We start from the raw sequence: 21,480 nt of genomic DNA, 5'->3' as shown, positions 1-21,480 counted from the left end.
CTGTGAACATTGCCCATTCTAAAAGCTTGAACAGCAAATACTCATCTTAAAGCTCTGTCCAGTTAACGAGCAGATCCAATTTCAGAAGAACATGGCCCCCACCCTGGGCGAGTTTTTCCGCTGGATTCAAAATGTGTCCCAAGTCTATTAGCAAATGCTGAGAAACATCGAAAACATTCCCCCAGCCCAGGAAAGCTCACGCTGTACCAGGGCCCGAAACTCTCATCCCCCTTTCTCACAAACATCTCGGTGACGTTGCGGTAGTTAAGTCGGGCGGGGATGCCGTTTATGTTAAGTATCTCAATGCAGGCTAGCTCTGAAAGGCCCCCGGTATCAAAGGGGCAGAATTCAGCATCCCAGGGGGCCAGATATCTACCCCCAAATTCTGCAGCATTGGAGGCAGAGGCAGGCGGAGAGAGATTAGAATGAGATTGTGAGGATGGAAGGGTGGAGGGAGTGAGTGTAGAAAGGAACTGGTGACTTGAACTATCCGAGGGGAGTGGGTGTTGGTCTTTGGAATGGGAGATCCATGACTGATTTCGGAAACTCGTGGAAAAAGATTAAAGTTTGTCAATGACAGGACAATTTATCGGGGAGGTGATGGCCTAGTGGTATTATCGCTAGACTATTAATCTCAGCTAATGTTCTGGGGACCCGGTTTCGAATCCCGCCACGGCGGATTGTGGAATTTGAATTCAATAAAAAAAATCTGGAATTAAGAATCTACTGATGACAATGAAACCATTGTCGATTGTCGGAAAAACTCATCTGGTTCACTGATGCCCTTTGGGGGAGGAAATCTGCTGTCCTGACCTGGTCTGGCCTACATGTGACTCTAGAGCCACAGCAATGTGGTTGACTCTCAACTGCCCTCAGGCAACTAGAGATGGGCAATAAATGCTGGCCAGCCAGCGACGCCCATGTCCCATGAATGAATAACAAAAACAAATTTGACAGACCCTCTCATGGGCGATAATGTCTGTTTGAGAGAAGCGAGCTCCACTTATTGCTCTCACCTGTGCTGTGTTTAGCTTGAAAACCTTTCCTCTGGACTGACGCATCAGATAGGAATTTGACGAATATCTGATTCCCTGTGCTGACTACAGGTTCCGGTTTGCGGCTCCCACAGTACCTGCCCAAAATCGGCGACTTCTCGTTGGGTCCATCGTAAATCTCCAGATTATCATAAATACATTCCTGATGCTGTTCAATCTCAAACTCACTGAAAGCCTATTGGGTAAAGAGTTCCAAAGGTTAGCACAACAAGTCATGAGAAAAAAACTCAGCCCAGTTCCCTGAAAGAAAGGACTCCTTCTAATCTCAAATCTTTCTTCAAACAGTGACCCCCCTCCTGCCAACTACGTCAATGGAATATTTTCAAACTTCCCATAGGATTGCCAACATTTCAGAGCTAAGAATCCAAGGAGCTGGGAGGGTTGGAGGGTAGCTCCAGCGCACACAAGGCTTTGTCCTTTGCAGACAGAAGGAGTGTGTCTACACATTGAGCCTTTTTCAACTAAACAAAAGCCTGGTGGATGGACAGCCATTCCCTGGGTCATTCCCCGTGACAACGCCTTGACCCTTAGAGGAGGGGGCTGAAGGGTGGATCAGTAAATTTGCTGATGACACCAAGATTGGTGGAGTAGTGGATGAGGTGGAGGGCTGTTGTAGGCTGCAAAGAGACGTAGATAGGATGCAAAGCTGGGCTGAAAAATGGCAAATGGAGTTTAACCCTGATAAATGTGAGGTGATTCATTTTGGTAGGACTAATTTAAATGTGGATTACAGGGTCAAAGGTAGGGTTCTGAAGACTGTGGAGGAACAGAGAGATCTTGGGGTCCATATCCACAGATCTCTAAAGGTTGCCACTCAAATGGATAGAGCTGTGAAGAAGGCCTATAGTGTGTTAGCTTTTATTAACAGGGGGTTGGAGTTTAAGAGCTGTGGGGTTATGCTGCAACTGTACAGGACCTTGGTGAGACCACATTTGAAATATTGTGTGCAGTTCTGGTCACCTCACTATAAGAAGGATGTGGAAGCGCTGGAAAGAGTGCAGAGGAGATTTACCAGGATGCTGCCTGTTTTGGAGGGTAGGTCTTATGAGGAAAGGTTGAGGGAGCTAGGGCTGTTCTCTCTGGAGCGGAGGAGGTTGAGGGGAGACTTAATAGGGGTTTATAAAATGATGAAGGGGATAGATAGAGTGAACGTTCAAAGACTATTTCCTCGGGTGGATGGAGCTATTACAAGGGGGCATAACTATAGGGTTCATGGTGGGAGATATAGGAAGGATATCAGAGGTAAGTTCTTTACTCAGAGAGTGGTTGGGGTGTGGAATGGACTGCCTGCAGTGATAGTGGAGTCAGACACTTCAGGAACATTTAAGCGGTTTTTGGATAGGCACATGGAGCGCACCAGGATGATAGGGAGTGGGATAGCTTGATCTTGGTTTCAGATAAAGCTCGGCACAACATCGTGGGCCGAAGGGCCTGTTCTGTGCTGTACTGTTCTATGTTATATGTTCTATGACCAATTATGGTCAACCGGCCTGGTTTGAATTTAAACAAAAGCTTGGCAGTTAACTGTCCTCTGCTGCATTCTCCTTTGCAACACCTCTACCAATCAGACTCCACTTGCCAAAGTTTTGACAGCAAGCCTCTTTTATTCAGCAAAATGTTATTTAATGTCAAACTCGTACAGCCAGCGAGGGAGATTCTCATCCCAGTTGAAGCAGGTTCAGAGATGGCAGAATAACGTGTTAATCCAGAGCAGCACCAAGCTCTCAACACCAGCACCAATGGCAATGTATTCTTAAGGAGCTTGACAGAGTAAATGTTGAGAGGGTGTTTCCCCCTCATGGGAGAGTCACCCTCTCAGCTCGAAGGTTTAATTCCCCTCCCTAGTGACCTGAGCACCTCAGTGTACCACCGGGGGAGTGCCGCCCTGTCACCGAGGGAGTGCCGCACTGTCACCGGGGGAGTGCCGCACTGTCACCGGGGGAGTGCCGCACTGTCACCGGGGGAGTGCCGCACTGTCACCGGGGGAGTGCCGCACTGTCACCGAGGGAGTGCCGCACTGTCACCGGGGGAGTGCCGCACTGTCACCGGGGGAGTGCCGCACTGTCACCGGGGGAGTGCCGCACTGTCACCGAGGGAGTGCCGCACTGTCACCGAGGGAGTGCCGCACTGTCACCGGGGGAGTGCCGCACTGTCACCGGGGGAGTGCCGCACTGTCACCGGGGGAGTGCCGCACTGTCACCGGGGGAGTGCCGCACTGTCACCGGGGGAGTGCCGCACTGTCACCGGGGGAGTGCGGCACTGTCACCGGGGGAGTGCTGCACTGTCACCGGGGGAGTGCCGCACTGTCACCAGGGGAGTGCCGCACTGTCACCGGGGGAGTGCCGCACTGTCACCGGGGGAGTGCCGCACTGTCACCAGGGGAGTGCCGCACTGTCACCGGGGGAGTGCCGCACTGTCACCGGGGGAGTGCGGCACTGTCACCGGGGGAGTGCCGCACTGTCACCGGGGGAGTGCCGCACTGTCAGCGGGGGAGTGCCGCACTGTCACCGGGGGAGTGCCGCACTGTCACCGGGGGAGTGCCGCACTGTCACCGGGGGAGTGCCGCACTGTCACCGGGGGAGTGCCGCACTGTCAGCGGGGGAGTGCCGCACTGTCAGCGGGGGAGTGCCGCACTGTCACCGGGGGAGTGCCGCACTGTCACGGGTGCCGTTTTTCAGATGGCATTAACGTGTAAGAGATTCTGTGGCATTATTTGAGAATCAGGGCATTTCTGATCACCATTTATTAGGAATTTTTACAGTTGAAGTAGGAGGCCATTCGGCCCACCGTGTCTGTACTGGCTCTCCAAACGAGTGCCATGACTTACTGCCACACTTCCAGGCAGAACATTCCAGACCCCAACCACTTACTGGGTGAAAAAGTTTTTTTCTCACATCATATTTGCCTCTTTTGTAAATCACTTTAAATGTGTGCCCTCTCGCTCTCGATCCTTTTACGAGTGGGTAGTTTCTCCCTCTCTACTCTGCCCAGCCCCCTCTCTCCAAATCAACATTAAAGCAGATTATTGGGTCATTATCACATCATGGGATCTTGCTACATACTTACTGGCTGCCCCATTGCCTACATTGGTGACCACATTTCAAAAAGGTTTCACCGAATAGAACAGCGCAGTAGGAGACCATTCAGCCCATTGGGTTCGTGTCAGCCCTTTTGTAGAACAACCCAGTTCGATCCAGCCTCCTGATCTTTACTCTATTCCAGAAAGACAATTTCTCCTTCAGGTTTGTGTTGAATTCCTTTTGGAAAGTTTCTATCCAATCTGTGTTGACCACACTCTCTGGGGGTCCCAAATCCTAACCAATTGCATGGGCTGAAATATTGGCCACAAACAAGCTGCCTCGTTAACTGTGGGAATGACGGGCTTAGGCCCCGCCCCTCCAGCTGGCTGACTGACCCCCGGCGAGAAAAGATGTCCGCAAAGCGGGCCTGTTTCACACAGCTTTCTTTGCCTGATCCAGCACCCTGCGCCATTTTCATAGAATCCCTAGAGCGCAGAAGGAGGCCATTCGACCCATCGAGTCTGCACTGACTCTCCGACAGAGCATCTGACCCAATCGCTATCCCCGTAACCCCATGTATTTACCCTGCTAATGCCCTAACCTACACATCTTTGGGAGGAAACCAGAGGAAACCCACGCAGACACGAGGAGAATGTGCAAACTCCACACAGACAGTTAGATTCAAATTTATCATAACGGCGTTCCTGATGTTCATAGAACATATAGAACATAGAACATAGAACAGTACAGCACAGAACAGGCCCTTCGGCCCACGATGTTGTGCCGACCTTCATCTGAAACCAAGATCAAGCTATCCCACTCCCTACCATCCTGGTGTGCTCCATGTGCCTATCCAATAACCGCTTAAATGTTCCTGAAGTGTCTGACTCCACTATCACTGCAGGCAGTCCATTCCACACCCCAACCACTCTCTGCGTGAAGAACCTACCTCTGATATCCTTCCTATATCTCCCACCATGAACCCTATAGTTATGCCCCCTCGTAATAGCTCCATCCACCCGAGGAAATAGTCTTTGAACGTTCACTCGATCTATCCCCTTCATCATTTTATAAACCTCTATTAAGTCTCCCCTCAATCTCCTCCGCTCCAGAGAGAACAGCCCCAGCTCCCTCAACCTTTCCTCATAAGACCGACACTCCAAACCAGGCAGCATCCTGGTAAATCTCCTCTGCACTCTTTCCAGCGCTTCCACATCCTTCTTATAGTGAGGTGACCAGAACTGCACGCAATATTCCAAATGCGGTCTCACCAAGGTCCTGTACAGTTGCAGCATAACCCCACGGCTCTTAAACTCCAACCCCCTGTTAATAAAAGCTAACACACTATAGGCCTTCTTCACAGCTCTATCCACTTGAGTGGCAACCTTTAGAGATCTGTGGATATGGACCCCAAGATCTCTCTGTTCCTCCACAGTCTTCAGAACCCTACCTTTGACCCTGTAATCCACATTTAAATTAGTCCTACCAAAATGAATCACCTCACATTTATCAGGGTTAAACTCCATTTGCCATTTTTCGGCCCAGCTCTGCATCCTATCTATATCTCTTTGCAGCCTACAACACCCCTCCACCTCATCCACTACTCCACCAATCTTGGTGTCATCAGCAAATTTACTGATCCACCCTTCAGCCCCCGCCACCACCTTCCCCCCGCCACCACCCCCCCGCCACCTTCCCCCCGCCACCACCCCCCTACCGCCAGGATTCCCGTTCATGTCACTGGTGGGGGGAAGGTGGCGGGGGGAAGGTGGCGGGGGGAAGGCGGTGGGGGGGAAGGCGGTGGGGGGAAGGCGGCGGGGGGAAGGTGGCGGGGGGAAGGTGGCGGGGGGAAGGTGGCGGGGAGAAGGTGGCGGGGGGAAGGTGGCGGGGGGAAGGCGGTGGGGGGAAGGCGGCGGGGGGAAGGTGGCGGGGGGAAGGCGGTGGGGGGAAGGTGGCAGGGGGAAGGCGGTGGGGGAAGGTGGCGGGGGGAAGGTGGTGGGGGGGTGGTGGCGGGGGGAAGGTGGCGGGGGGAAAGTGGCGGGGGGAAGGCGGTGGGGGGGTGGTGGCAGGGGGAAGGTGGCGGGGGGAAGGCGGTGGGGGGAAGGCGGTGGGGGAAGGTGGCGGGGGGAAGGTGGCGGGGGGAAAGTGGCGGGGGGAAGGCGGTGGGGGGAAGGCGGTGGGGGGAAGGTGGCGGGGGGAAGGTGGCGGGGGGAAGGTGGCGGGGGGAAGGTGGCGGGGGGAAGGTGGCGGGGGGAAGGTGGCGGGGGGAAGGTGGTGGGGGGAAGGTGGCGGGGGGAAGGCGGTAGGGGGGTGGTGGCGGGGGGAAGGTGGCGGGGGGGTGGTGGCGGGGGGAAGGTGGCGGGGGGAAGGTGGCGGGGGGAAGGTGGCGGGGGGAAGGTGGCGGGGGGAAGGCGGTGGGAAACGAGCTTGATGGGATCCCTACTGACATAAACCACGGTTTCAGCCTCTCGCGAGGTCTTCCGCTCCGTCACTGCAGAAGAATGGGAGCAGAAATCCTGACCAATGTGTCTCTATTGAACAACCTAGTTGGCTGCAAAGCATTTTGGGTCACCCTGAAGTTATGAAAGATGCTATTTAAATGCAAAATATTGAATCGAATTAAACAAAACTAGATGCACTGCAGAGACTCACCAAGGCTCCTCAGACAGCACCTTCCAAACCCACGACCACTTCCATCTAGAAGGACAAGGGCAGCAGATACCTGGGAACAGCACCAGCTGGAGGTTCCCCTCCAAGTCACTCACCATTCCGGCTCGGAAATATATCACCGTTCCTTCACTGTCACTGAGTCAAAATCCTGGAACTGCCTCCCTAACAGCACTGTGGGTGTACCTACACCTCAGGGCCTGCCGCAGTTCAAGAAGACAGCTCAGCACCACCTTCTCAAGGGGCAATTAGAGATGGGCAATGATACAGATGTACCCTGAATTAATTTTAAAAAGGCATTCTTTCTAATTCACATCTGGAGTTGAAAAGCAGCTCAGCATCAACTGAAGCCACTTACCAGCTTGACTCTGTGTCCAGAGGTGGTAGAGATGAGCCAGGTACACTCCTTGCGACTGGGGTACTTGTGGGGCCAGTTTGGACTGGTGATCACTCCCTCCACACTGTTTATTTTGTGCTCACAGCCGGCTGTAAGGGAAACAGTACAAGGATCTGGATTAAAATCATGCAGGCGCTATCTAGATCCAATTCAGAACTTCAACATTTGAGCTCAGCGGGGTGAGACGGACAGTTTCCTGCCACAGTGCGTTCAGCGATCTCTGCTACCTCCCAAACTCCTGCAGCAGTGTCAGCGACACACACACACATACACTCACACTCACACATACGCTCACACACACACATACACTCACACTCACACATACGCTCACACACACTCACTCACACGCTCACACACACATAGGCTCACACACACACATGCATACGCTCACACACACACATACGCTCACACTCACACATGCATACGCTCACACTCACACACACACACATACGCTCACACACACATACGCTCACACACACATACGCTCACACTCACACACACACATACGCTCACACACACACATGCACACGCTCACACTCACACACACACATAGGCTCACACACACATGCATACGCTCACACACACACATACGCTCACACACACACATGCATACGCTCACACACACACATACGCTCACACTCACACATGCATACGCTCACACACACACATACGCTCACACTCACACATGCATACGCTCACACTCACACACACACATACGCTCACACACACATACGCTCACACACACATACGCTCACACTCACACACACACATACGCTCACACACACATGCATACGCTCACACTCACACACACACATACGCTCACACACACACATGCATACGCTCACACTCACACACACACATACGCTCACACACACACATGCATACGCTCACACGCACACACATACGCTCACAAACACACACACATACGCTCACACACACACACACACGCTCACACACACACACACATACGCTCACGCACACACATACGCTCACACACACTCACTCACACACGCACACACTCACACACACACTCACTCACAGTGCATGTTAGGAATGGGTTAACTGCAATCTAATTTGTATGTTAATTATTTAATAGTACTCACTGGGATATATAAAGGGCTATATTACAAGTGGCACTGGTTGTTGGGTGTGTGTATGTGGAGTTGTAAAAGAGAATAAAGTGAGTTTGTGATGACGCTGAACTTGCAAGTGGGAGGCTCAACAGTGCGGACTGGAGTTAAAGCCTTTTCAACAGGCCAAAGTCTGAGGTCACGTACCAACCGACTCAAGAACAGCTTCTTCCCTGCTGCTTTCAGACTCCTGAATGGACCGACCTCACATTAAGTTGATCTTTCTCTACACTCTATGACTGTAACATGACATTCTGCACCCTCTCCTTTCCTTCTCCCCTATGTACTCGGCACGGTAGCACAGAGGGTGGCACGGTAGCACAGTGGTTAGCACTGCTGCTTCACAGGGCCAGGGACCCGGTTCAATTCCCGGCTTGGGTCACTGTCTGTGAGGAATTTGCACATTCTCCCCGTGTCTGCGTGGGTTTCCTCCGGGTGCTCCAATTTCCTCCCACAAATCTGAAAGACGTGCTGGTTAAGTGCATTGGCCGTGCTAAATGCTCCCTCAGTGTTACCCGAACAGGCTCTGGAGTGTGGCGACTAGGGGAGTTCCACAGTAACTTCTTTGCAGTGTAAATGTTAGCCTACTTGTGACACTAATAAATAAACTTTATGTGACAATAATAAATTAAATCAAATTAAATGTGAATGCGATTATGTTCTAGAAATGCACCCTCACTCTGTACAGAGGAACTGTGAGGCCAGAGGCATTGGCAGAGAGGAGTATCCGGCCCCTCGTTACAGCTGAGAATCCTACAACAAACCAGATTTCCCGCTTGTCTTCATGATGAGAGAGTCGAACGCACTGACCTTTTCTACAGTTCAGGAGAGAGAGATAAGAGTCTCGATGGGCGAGAAGAATCTGATGCACTGACCTTCTTTACAGTTCAGGCCATTTTGATGCAGCATGAAGCCATTGCGACACTGGCAGACGTAACTGCCAAGTGTGTTTAGACACTCGTGTTCGCATCTCCCATTATCCACTGAGCACTCGTCCTTATCTGAAGATGAACATTTGTACATTGTTAGTTATTAACATCAGAATCTGCAGTCCTGAGACTGAGGCCCAGGGGGCGACACTCGGTCAGGAATATAGAGGCCAAGCCAATGTGAGTCAGCTAGAATCGTGCGGGGGAATCTCACTGCGACGTTACTGCTGAGGGGTCACTGCCCCTCACTCTGACGCAGTCACTGCCCCTCACTCTGACACAGTCACTGCCCCTCACTCTGACACAGTCACTGCCCCTCACTCTGACACAGTCACTGCCCCTCACTCTGACACAGTCACTGCCCCTCACTCTGACACAGTCACTGCCCCTCACTCTGACGCAGTCACTGCCCCTCACTCTGACACAGTCACTGCCCCTCACTCTGACACAGTCACTGCCCCTCACTCTGACGCAGTCACTGCCCCTCACTCTGACACAGTCACTGCCCCTCACTCTGACACAGTCACTGCCCCTCACTCTGACACAGTCACTGCCCCTCACTCTGACACAGTCACTGCCCCTCACTCTGACACAGTCACTGCCCCTCACTCTGACACAGTCACTGCCCCTCACTCTGACACAGTCACTGCCCCTCACTCTGACACAGTCACTGCCCCTCACTCTGACGCAGTCACTGCCCCTCACTCTGACACAGTCACTGCCCCTCACTCTGACACAGTCACTGCCCCTCACTCTGACACAGTCACTGCCCCTCACTCTGACACAGTCACTGCCCCTCACTCTGACACAGTCACTGCCCCTCACTCTGACACAGTCACTGCCCCTCACTCTGACACAGTCACTGCCCCTCACTCTGAAGCAGTCACTGCCCCTCATTCTGACACAGTCACTGCCCCTCACTCTGACACAGTCACTGCCCCTCACTCTGACACAGTCACTGCCCCTCACTCTGACACAGTCACTGCCCCTCACTCTGACACAGTCACTGCCCCTCACTCTGACACAGTCACTGCCCCTCACTCTGACACAGTCACTGCCCCTCACTCTGACACAGTCACTGCCCCTCACTCTGACACAGTCACTGCCCCTCACTCTGACACAGTCACTGCCCCTCACTCTGACACAGTCACTGCCCCTCACTCTGACACAGTCACTGCCCCTCACTCTGACACAGTCACTGCCCCTCACTCTGACACAGTCACTGCCCCTCACTCTGAAGCAGTCACTGCCCCTCACTCTGAAGCAGTCACTGCCCCTCACTCTGACACAGTCACTGCCCCTCACTCTGACACAGTCACTGCCCCTCACTCTGACACAGTCACTGCCCCTCACTCTGAAGCAGTCACTGCCCCTCACTCTGACACAGTCACTGCCCCTCACTCTGACACAGTCACTGCCCCTCACTCTGACACAGTCACTGCCCCTCACTCTGACACAGTCACTGCCCCTCACTCTGACACAGTCACTGCCCCTCACTCTGACACAGTCACTGCCCCTCACTCTGACACAGTCACTGCCCCTCACTCTGACACAGTCACTGCCCCTCACTCTGACACAGTCACTGCCCCTCACTCTGACACAGTCACTGCCCCTCACTCTGACACAGTCACTGCCCCTCACTCTGACACAGTCACTGCCCCTCACTCTGACACAGTCACTGCCCCTCACTCTGAAGCAGTCACTGCCCCTCACTCTGACACAGTCACTGCCCCTCACTCTGACACAGTCACTGCCCCTCACTCTGACACAGTCACTGCCCCTCACTCTGACACAGTCACTGCCCCTCACTCTGACACAGTCACTGCCCCTCACTCTGACACAGTCACTGCCCCTCACTCTGACACAGTCACTGCCCCTCACTCTGACACAGTCACTGCCCCTCACTCTGACACAGTCACTGCCCCTCACTCTGACACAGTCACTGCCCCTCACTCTGACACAGTCACTGCCCCTCACTCTGACACAGTCACTGCCCCTCACTCTGACACAGTCACTGCCCCTCACTCTGACACAGTCACTGCCCCTCACTCTGACACAGTCACTGCCCCTCACTCTGACACAGTCACTGCCCCTCACTCTGACACAGTCACTGCCCCTCACTCTGACACAGTCACTGCCCCTCACTCTGACACAGTCACTGCCCCTCACTCTGACACAGTCACTGCCCCTCACTCTGACACAGTCACTGCCCCTCACTCTGACACAGTCACTGCCCCTCACTCTGACACAGTCACTGCCCCTCACTCTGACACAGTCACTGCCCCTCACTCTGACACAGTCACTGCCCCTCACTCTGACACAGTCACTGCCCCTCACTCTGACACAGTCACTGCCCCTCACTCTGACACAGTCACTGCCCCTCACTCTGACACAGTCACTGCCCCTCACTCTGACACAGTCACTGCCCCTCACTCTGACACAGTCACTGCCCCTCACTCTGACACAGTCACTGCCCCTCACTCTGACACAGTCACTGCCCCTCACTCTGACACAGTCACTGCCCCTCACTCTGACACAGTCACTGCCCCTCACTCTGACACAGTCACTGCCCCTCACTCTGACACAGTCACTGCCCCTCACTCTGACACAGTCACTGCCCCTCACTCTGACACAGTCACTGCCCCTCACTCTGACACAGTCACTGCCCCTCACTCTGACACAGTCACTGCCCCTCACTCTGACACAGTCACTGCCCCTCACTCTGACACAGTCACTGCCCCTCACTCTGACACAGTCACTGCCCCTCACTCTGACACAGTCACTGCCCCTCACTCTGACACAGTCACTGCCCCTCACTCTGACACAGTCACTGCCCCTCACTCTGACACAGTCACTGCCCCTCACTCTGACGCAGTCACTGCCCCTCACTCTGACGCAGTCACTGCCCCTCACTCTGAAGCAGTCACTGCCCCTCACTCTGAAGCAGTCACTGCCCCTCACTCTGACACAGTCACTGCCCCTCACTCTGACACAGTCACTGCCCCTCACTCTGACACAGTCACTGCCCCTCACTCTGAAGCAGTCACTGCCCCTCACTCTGACACAGTCACTGCCCCTCACTCTGACACAGTCACTGCCCCTCACTCTGACACAGTCACTGCCCCTCACTCTGACACAGTCACTGCCCCTCACTCTGACACAGTCACTGCCCCTCACTCTGACACAGTCACTGCCCCTCACTCTGACACAGTCACTGCCCCTCACTCTGACACAGTCACTGCCCCTCACTCTGACACAGTCACTGCCCCTCACTCTGACACAGTCACTGCCCCTCACTCTGACACAGTCACTGCCCCTCACTCTGACACAGTCACTGCCCCTCACTCTGACACAGTCACTGCCCCTCACTCTGAAGCAGTCACTGCCCCTCACTCTGACACAGTCACTGCCCCTCACTCTGACACAGTCACTGCCCCTCACTCTGACACAGTCACTGCCCCTCACTCTGACACAGTCACTGCCCCTCACTCTGACACAGTCACTGCCCCTCACTCTGACACAGTCACTGCCCCTCACTCTGACACAGTCACTGCCCCTCACTCTGACACAGTCACTGCCCCTCACTCTGACACAGTCACTGCCCCTCACTCTGACACAGTCACTGCCCCTCACTCTGACACAGTCACTGCCCCTCACTCTGACACAGTCACTGCCCCTCACTCTGACACAGTCACTGCCCCTCACTCTGACACAGTCACTGCCCCTCACTCTGACACAGTCACTGCCCCTCACTCTGACACAGTCACTGCCCCTCACTCTGACACAGTCACTGCCCCTCACTCTGACACAGTCACTGCCCCTCACTCTGACACAGTCACTGCCCCTCACTCTGACACAGTCACTGCCCCTCACTCTGACACAGTCACTGCCCCTCACTCTGACACAGTCACTGCCCCTCACTCTGACACAGTCACTGCCCCTCACTCTGACACAGTCACTGCCCCTCACTCTGACACAGTCACTGCCCCTCACTCTGACACAGTCACTGCCCCTCACTCTGACACAGTCACTGCCCCTCACTCTGACACAGTCACTGCCCCTCACTCTGACACAGTCACTGCCCCTCACTCTGACACAGTCACTGCCCCTCACTCTGACACAGTCACTGCCCCTCACTCTGACACAGTCACTGCCCCTCACTCTGACACAGTCACTGCCCCTCACTCTGACACAGTCACTGCCCCTCACTCTGACACAGTCACTGCCCCTCACTCTGACACAGTCACTGCCCCTCACTCTGACACAGTCACTGCCCCTCACTCTGACACAGTCACTGCCCCTCACTCTGACACAGTCACTGCCCCTCACTCTGACACAGTCACTGCCCCTCACTCTGACACAGTCACTGCCCCTCACTCTGACACAGTCACTGCCCCTCACTCTGACACAGTCACTGCCCCTCACGCTGACACAGTCACTGCCCCTCACTCTGACACAGTCACTGCCCCTCACTCTGACACAGTCACTGCCCCTCACTCTGACACAGTCACTGCCCCTCACTCTGACACAGTCACTGCCCCTCACTCTGACACAGTCACTGCCCCTCACTCTGACACAGTCACTGCCCCTCACTCTGACACAGTCACTGCCCCTCACTCTGACACAGTCACTGCCCCTCACTCTGACACAGTCACTGCCCCTCACTCTGACACAGTCACTGCCCCTCACTCTGACACAGTCACTGCCCCTCACTCTGACACAGTCACTGCCCCTCACTCTGACACAGTCACTGCCCCTCACTCTGACACAGTCACTGCCCCTCACTCTGACACAGTCACTGCCCCTCACTCTGACACAGTCACTGCCCCTCACTCTGACACAGTCACTGCCCCTCACTCTGACACAGTCACTGCCCCTCACTCTGACACAGTCACTGCCCCTCACTCTGACACAGTCACTGCCCCTCACTCTGACACAGTCACTGCCCCTCACTCTGACACAGTCACTGCCCCTCACTCTGACACAGTCACTGCCCCTCACTCTGACACAGTCACTGCCCCTCACTCTGACACAGTCACTGCCCCTCACTCTGACACAGTCACTGCCCCTCACTCTGACACAGTCACTGCCCCTCACTCTGACACAGTCACTGCCCCTCACTCTGACACAGTCACTGCCCCTCACTCTGACACAGTCACTGCCCCTCACTCTGACACAGTCACTGCCCCTCACTCTGACACAGTCACTGCCCCTCACTCTGACACAGTCACTGCCCCTCACTCTGACGCCATCACCATGTTCAGATTAAACAGCACAATCTCACAGCACTTCAATCATTCCTTCATAAACTCCCACTGTGCTTCAGAACACTCTACTCTTGCTTGGATGAATGCCGCTCTAACAACACTCATGGGCGGCACGGTAGCACAGTGGTTAGCACTGCTGCTTCACAGCTCCAGGGACCTGGGTTCGATTCCCGGCTTGGGTCACTGTCTGTGTGGAGTTTGCACATTCTCCTCGTGTCTGCGTGGGTTTCCTCCGGGTGCTCCGGTTTCTTCCCACAGTCCAAACATGTGCGGGTTAGGTTGATTGGCCATGCTAAATTTGCCCCTTAGTGTCCTGAGATGCGTAGGTTAGAGGGATTAATGGGTAAATATGTAGGGATATGGGGGTAGGGCCTGGGTGGGTTTGTGGTCGGTGCAGACTCGATGGGCCGAATGGCCTCTTTCTATGCTGTAGGGTTTCTATGATTTCTAAGAAGCTTGGCACAGTGGTTAGCACTGCTGTCTCAGTGCCAGGGACCTGGGTTCGATTCCGGCCTTGGGTCACTGTCTGCGTGGAGTTTGCACGTTCTCTCCGTGTCTGCGTGGGTTTCCTCCGGGTGCTTGAGTTTCCTCCCACACTCTCCAAAGATGTTCTGGTTAGGTGGATTGGCCGTGGTAAATGCGCGGAGTTACAGGGATTGGGTGGGGAGGTGGGCCTGGGTAAGATGCTCTTTTGGAGAATTGTTGCAGACTTGATGGGCCGAATGGCCTCCTTATGCACTGTAGGGTTACTATGATTCTATGATCTCTGATGAATTCTATTATCCAGGACAAAGCAGCCCACGTGATTGCCACCTCTTCTACAAGAATTCACTCCCTCCACCACTAACGCACAGTGGCAGCCGTGTGTACCATCTACAAGATTCCTTACACAGCACCTTCCAAACCCACGACCACTTCCATCTGGAAGGACAAGGGCAGCAGATACCTGGGAACACCACCACCTGCAAGTTCCCCTCCAAGCCACTCACCATCCTGACGTGGAAATATATCGGCTGTTCCTTCACTGTCATTGGGTCAAAATCCTGGAACTCCCTCTCTAACAGCACAGTAGGTGTACCTACACCTCAGGGATTGCAGCGATTTAAGATGGCAGCTCACCGCCACCTTCTCAAAGGGCAATTAGGGATGGGCAATAAATACTGGCCCAGCCAGCGACACCCACATCCCAAAACTGAATAGGAAAAGGGTAAAAGCTTCACCACTGGGCCTCATTTCCGATTGATGCCGGGCTGAGAATGTAACTGTGCACCACAGGAAAACCCGCTGGCAGCTGGGTGTGAGCGCTGGGGCCTTGTGGCCCTGGGTTTGTCCAGGTGGGGGATCAGTGGGAGAGGATAATGGGCAGGAATTGCCGTGGTAGCAGCAATGGGGGCTGGCGGTGTTCCAATGGGCTGCTCTGAGAGAGAGAGAGAGAGAGAGCCTGCAACTGGTCCCTGGAAAGACCATTGAGTGGTTGGCATGGAGACGTGGGCACATTCCCGGCAGCCCAATTTCAGGAATAAGGCCCCAGAGGTTTCAGGCAGATCCTGGACGCCTATATTTTTACCCGCGAGCGCATATGTCGAACAATATTTGTGTCTTCATTGGTGTTGAGGTGCCCAGTGTCCCCTCAGAGATGGGCAATGGATTGTTAAGTGAGCTCCTTCACCACAAGTGGTTTACTTTGTGTCTCTCTGGGGCTTTGTGCTACTGCCTGCTCCACCCTGGGGTTGGTGCCCCCTGCTCGGTCAAACCCGTTGCTGCGGCGATGGGCTTACCGGAGAAGAATTGGCCTTTGAATCCTTTCTTGCTCACGGTGTTGTCAGATTTAAACTCGATCCTCATGTTGTTGAATTGTGAGGTGATGATGTCCGGTTTCTCCGATCCGCAGAATCTGCCGTGGAGTTTGGATTCTAAGGAAAGGCCGCTGTGAACCTCCACATAATCATATTTACAGACCTGAAAAATCAAACACTCTGCCCTCAGTATCCACACACTGCACCCCCACTCCTCCCTCAGTATCCACACTGCACCCCCACTCCTCCCTCAGTATCCACACTGCACCTCGACGCCTCCCTCAGTATCCACACACTGCACCTCCACTCCTCCCTCAGTATCCACACACTGCACCCCCACTCCTCCCTCAGTATCCACACTGCACCCCCACTCCTCCCTCAGTATCCACACTGCACCTCGACGCCTCCCTCAGTATCCACACACTGCACCTCGACCCCTCCCTCAGTATCCACACACTGCACCCCCACTCCTCCCTCAGTATCCACACTGCACCCCCACTCCTCCCTCAGTATCCACACTGCACCTCGACGCCTCCCTCAGTATCCACACACTGCACCTCGACCCCTCCCTCAGTATCCACACTGCACCTCGACCCCTCCCTCAGTATCCACACTGCACCCCCACTCCTCCCTCAGTATCCCCACACTGCACCTCGACCCCTCCCTCAGTATCCAAACCATACACCCCGACTCTTCCCTCAGTATCCACACACTGCACCCCCACTCCTCCCTCAGTATCCACACACTGCACCCCCACTCCTCCCTCAGTATCCACACACTGCACCTCGACCCCTCCCTCAGTATCCAAACCATACACCCCGACTCTTCCCTCAGTATCCACACACTGCACCCCCACTCCTCCCTCAGTATCCACACTGCACCCCCACTCCTCCCTCAGTATCCACGCACTGCACCCCCACTCCTCCCTCAGTATCCACACTGCATCCCCACTCCTCCCTCAGTATCCACACAATACACCCTCACACCTCCCTCAGTATCCACACACTGCACCCCCACTCCTCCCTCAGTATCCACACACTGCACCTCGACCCCTCCCTCAGTATCCACACCATACACCCTCACACCTCCCTCAGTATCCACACACTGCACCCTCACTCCTCCCTCAGTATCCACACAGTGCACCTCGACCCCTCCCTCAGTATCCACACCATACACCTCCACTCCTCCCTCAGTATCCACACACTGCACCTCCACTCCTCCCTCAGTATCCACACACTGCACCCCCACTCCTCCCTCAGTATCCACACACTGCACCCCCACTCCTCCCTCAGTCCTCCCTCAGTATCCACACACTGCACCTCGACCCCTCCCTCAGTATCCACACTGCACCCCCACTCCTCCCTCTGTATCCACACACTGCACCCCCACTCCTCCCTCAGTCCTCCCTCAGTATCCACACACTGCACCTCGACCCCTCCCTCAGTATCTACACTGCACCCCCACTCCTCCCTCTGTATCCACACACTGCACCCCCACTCCTCCCTCAGTCCTCCCTCAGTATCCACACACTGCACCTCGACCCCTCCCTCAGTATCCACACTGCACCCCCACTCCTCCCTCAGTATCCACACACTGCACCCCCACTCCTCCCTCAGTCCTCCCTCAGTATCCACACACTGCACCTCGACCCCTCCCTCAGTATCCACACTGCACCCCCACTCCTCCCTCAGTATCCACACACTGCACCCCCACTCCTCCCTCAGTCCTCCCTCAGTATCCACACACTGCACCTCGACCCCTCCCTCAGTATCCACACTGCACCCCCACTCCTCCCTCAGTATCCACACACTGCACCCCCACTCCTCCCTCAGTCCTCCCTCAGTATCCACACACTGCACCTCGACCCCTCCCTCAGTATCCACACTGCACCCCCACTCCTCCCTCAGTATCCACACACTGCACCCCCACTCCTCCCTCAGTCCTCCCTCAGTATCCACACACTGCACCTCGACCCCTCCCTCAGTTTCCACACTGCACCCCCACTCCTCCCTCAGTATCCACACACTGCACCCCCACTCCTCCCTCAGTCCTCCCTCAGTATCCACACACTGCACCTCGACCCCTCCCTCAGTTTCCACACTGCACCCCCACTCCTCCCTCAGTATCCATACACTGCACCCCCACTCCACCCTCACTATCCACACACTGCACCCCGACTCTCAGCCAATCTGGATTCAGCACATATAATAACTGGATAAAAGCAAATTACTGCAGATGCTGGAATCTGAAACCGAAAGAGAAAATGCTGGAAAAACTCAACAGGAGAGAAAAGAGCTGACGTTTCGTGTCCAGATGACCCTTTCGGCCAACTTCCCTCAGGTGAGTTCAATGCATCATCTGGACTCGAAACGTCAGCTCTTTTCTCTCCTGCTGAGTTATTCCAGCATTTTCTCTTTTGAATTCTGGATTCAGCACAAACTGGCTCAAATCCCGGGATACTCAGATATGTCCCATTCCTCCGTTCACTGAAGCGATAGGTTTTATTGAGTGCAGAAAACCCCAATTCACTTTAATGTTTATTTATTAGTGTCATAAGTAGGCTTACATTAACACTGCAATGAAGTTACTGTGAAAATCCTCTAGTCGCCACACTCCGGCACCTGTTCGAGCCAATGCACCTAACCAGCACATCTTTAGGCTGTGGGAGGAAACCGGAGCACCCGGAGGAAACCCACGCAGACATGGGGAGAGTGTGCAAACTCCACACAGACAGTGACCCAAGCCAGGAATTGAACCCGGGTCACTGGCACTGTGAGGCAGCAGCGCTAACCCACTGTGCCACTGTGCCACCCCAGTGATCACTGTTCACCGAGATCACCTCTTGTTTCTGCTGTCAGTTAGTTAAATGGGGGTTAGTGATGGTGACTGTCTGACTCTCTCCTCTCCATCTGGGCGGCATGGTAGCACAGTGGTTAGCACTGCTTCCTCACAGCGCCAGGGACCCTTGTTCAATTCCCAGCTTGGGTCACTGTCTGTGTGGAGTTTGCACGTTCTCCCCATGTCTGTGTGGGTTTTCTCCGGGTGCTCCGGTTTCCTCCCACAGTCCAAAGATGTGCAGGTTAGATGGATTTGTCATGGTAAATTGCCCCTAAGTGTCAGGGGGACTAGCAGGGTAAATACATGGGGTTATGATGGGCCAAATGGCCTCCTTCTGCACGGTAGGTATTCTAATATTCTAGGTGGGTGAGAGTGTGTGTGTGTGGGGGGGGCTCGGTGTGTGTGTGGGGGTCTGTGTGTGTGTGGGGGTCTGTGTGTGTGTGTGTGAGAGTGTGTGTGTGTGTGTGTATGAGAGTGTGTGTGTGTAGGTGGGGGGGGTCTGTGTGTGTGGGGGGGTCTGTGTGTGTGTGTGTGTGTGTGTATGAGAGTGTGTGTGTGTAGGTGGGGGGGGTCTGTGTGTGTGGGGGGGTCTGTGTGTGTGTGGGGGTCTGTGTGTGTGTGTGTGTGTGTATGAGAGTGTGTGTGTGTAGGTGGGGGGGGGGTCTGTGTGTGTGGGGGGGTCTGTGTGTGGGGGGGGGTGTGTGTGAGGGTGTGTGTGAGGGTGTGTGTGTGACTAATTGTTACTCACATCATTTCCCTCCAGCTCGAAGGCCTCAAACTGCAGTGAGATTCGATACTGGGCCGGGGCGACGAGTTGCCAGACACAGTTCTTGTTGGTGGGGTACTGGGTGGGCCAGCCCGGGCTGCTCAGGGTGCCGTTCAGTTTGGTCACATACCCCCCACACGCAGCTGTGAGAGAACGCAAAGTAGATCAGAGCGGGAACAGAGAGAGAGAGAGACCACTGGGCCTCACACCCGGCGCGCCACAACCTGCACCCCGCGCACTGCATTTAAACATCACATTGATATAGAGTCATAGAGGTTTACAGCATGGAAACAGGCCCTTCGGCCCAACTAGTCCATGCCGCCCTTAATTTTAAACCCCTAAGCTAATCCCAATTGCGCACATTTGGCCCATATCCCTCTATACCCATCGTACCCATGTAACTGTCTAAACGCCTTTTAAAAGACAAAATTGTACCAGCCTCTACTACTACCTCTGGCAGCTTCTTCCAGACACTCACCACCCTCTGTGTGAAAAAATTGCCCCCTGGACACTTTTGTATCTCTCCCCTCTCACCTTAAACCTATGCCCTCTAGTTTTAGACTCCCCTACCTTTGGGAAAAGATATTGACTATCTAGCTGATCTGTGCCCCTCATTATTTTATAGACCTCTATAAGATCACCCCTCAGCCACCTATGCTCCAGAGAAAAAAATCCCAGTCTATCCAGCCTCTCCTTATAACTCAAACCATCAAGTCCCAGTAGCATCCTAGTGAATCTCTTCTGCACTCTTTCTAGTTTAATAATATTCTTTCTATAATAGGGTGACCAGAACTGTACACAGTATTCCAAGTGTGGCCTTACCAATGTCTTGTACAACTTCAACAAGACGTCCCAACTCCTGGTTTCTGACCAATGAAACCAAGCATGCTGAATGCCTTCTTCACCACTCTGTCCACCTGTGACTCCACTTTCAAGGAGTTATGAACCTGTACCCCTAGATCTCTTTGTTCTGTAATTCTCCCCAACGCCCTACCATTAACTGAGTAAGTCCTGCCCTGGTTCAATCTACCAAAATGCATCACCTCACATTTGTCTGAATTAAATTCCATCTGCCATTCGTCAGCTCACTGGCCCAATCGATCAAGATCCCGTTGCAATCTAAGATAACCTTCTTCACTGTCCACTATGCCACCAATCTTGGTGTCATCTGCAAACTTACTAACCGTGCCTCCTATATTCTCATCCAAATAATTAATATAAATGACAAATAACTGGGCCCAGCGCTGATCCCTGAGGCACTCCGCTGGTCACAGGCCTCCAGTTTGAAAAACAACCCTCTACAACCACCCTCTGGCTTCTGTTAAGAAGCCAATTTTGTATCCATTTAGATACCTCGCCCTGGATCCCGTGAGATTTAACCTTATGCAACAACCTGCCATGTGGTACCTTGTACACACGGACACACCCAAACGCACATCTGTAAATACACATCTGCTGATAGGAGCAATCAGATTTAAACACTCACTCCCACTCCGATATAGACAAACCTCCTCACCGGGTTAAACTCCCACATCCATCTCTGAGAAAAATAACTCATTTGATCCTTTTGTGATATTCTGCCCAATGAGGAAGCCAGAATCCACTGAGTGGGACA

General features: G+C 53.9%; 1 protein-coding gene across 1 annotated transcript in view; it reads right to left on the bottom strand.

Moving 5' to 3' along the window:
* The window catches only part of LOC144489599 (tolloid-like protein 2), a gene marked incomplete at its 5' end in the record, with an annotated part of 28,401 nt that extends 8,393 nt beyond the window's left edge, over positions 1-20,008 (bottom strand). The window contains 5 exons of the mRNA XM_078207462.1: positions 1,017-1,230; positions 7,101-7,228; positions 9,145-9,270; positions 16,244-16,424; positions 19,848-20,008. Coding sequence (XP_078063588.1) covers positions 1,017-1,230; positions 7,101-7,228; positions 9,145-9,270; positions 16,244-16,424; positions 19,848-20,008 — 810 coding nt within the window. The remainder of the gene's footprint in view (positions 1-1,016; positions 1,231-7,100; positions 7,229-9,144; positions 9,271-16,243; positions 16,425-19,847) is intronic.
* Between the last annotated feature and the right edge of the window lie 1,472 nt (positions 20,009-21,480).

This window comes from Mustelus asterias, unplaced genomic scaffold (assembly GCF_964213995.1).
Source record: "Mustelus asterias unplaced genomic scaffold, sMusAst1.hap1.1 HAP1_SCAFFOLD_2342, whole genome shotgun sequence".
NCBI classification, from domain to species: domain Eukaryota; kingdom Metazoa; phylum Chordata; class Chondrichthyes; order Carcharhiniformes; family Triakidae; genus Mustelus; species Mustelus asterias.
Note: the sequence above shows the minus strand (reverse complement) of the source record. Positions and strands in the feature narration are given on the sequence as shown.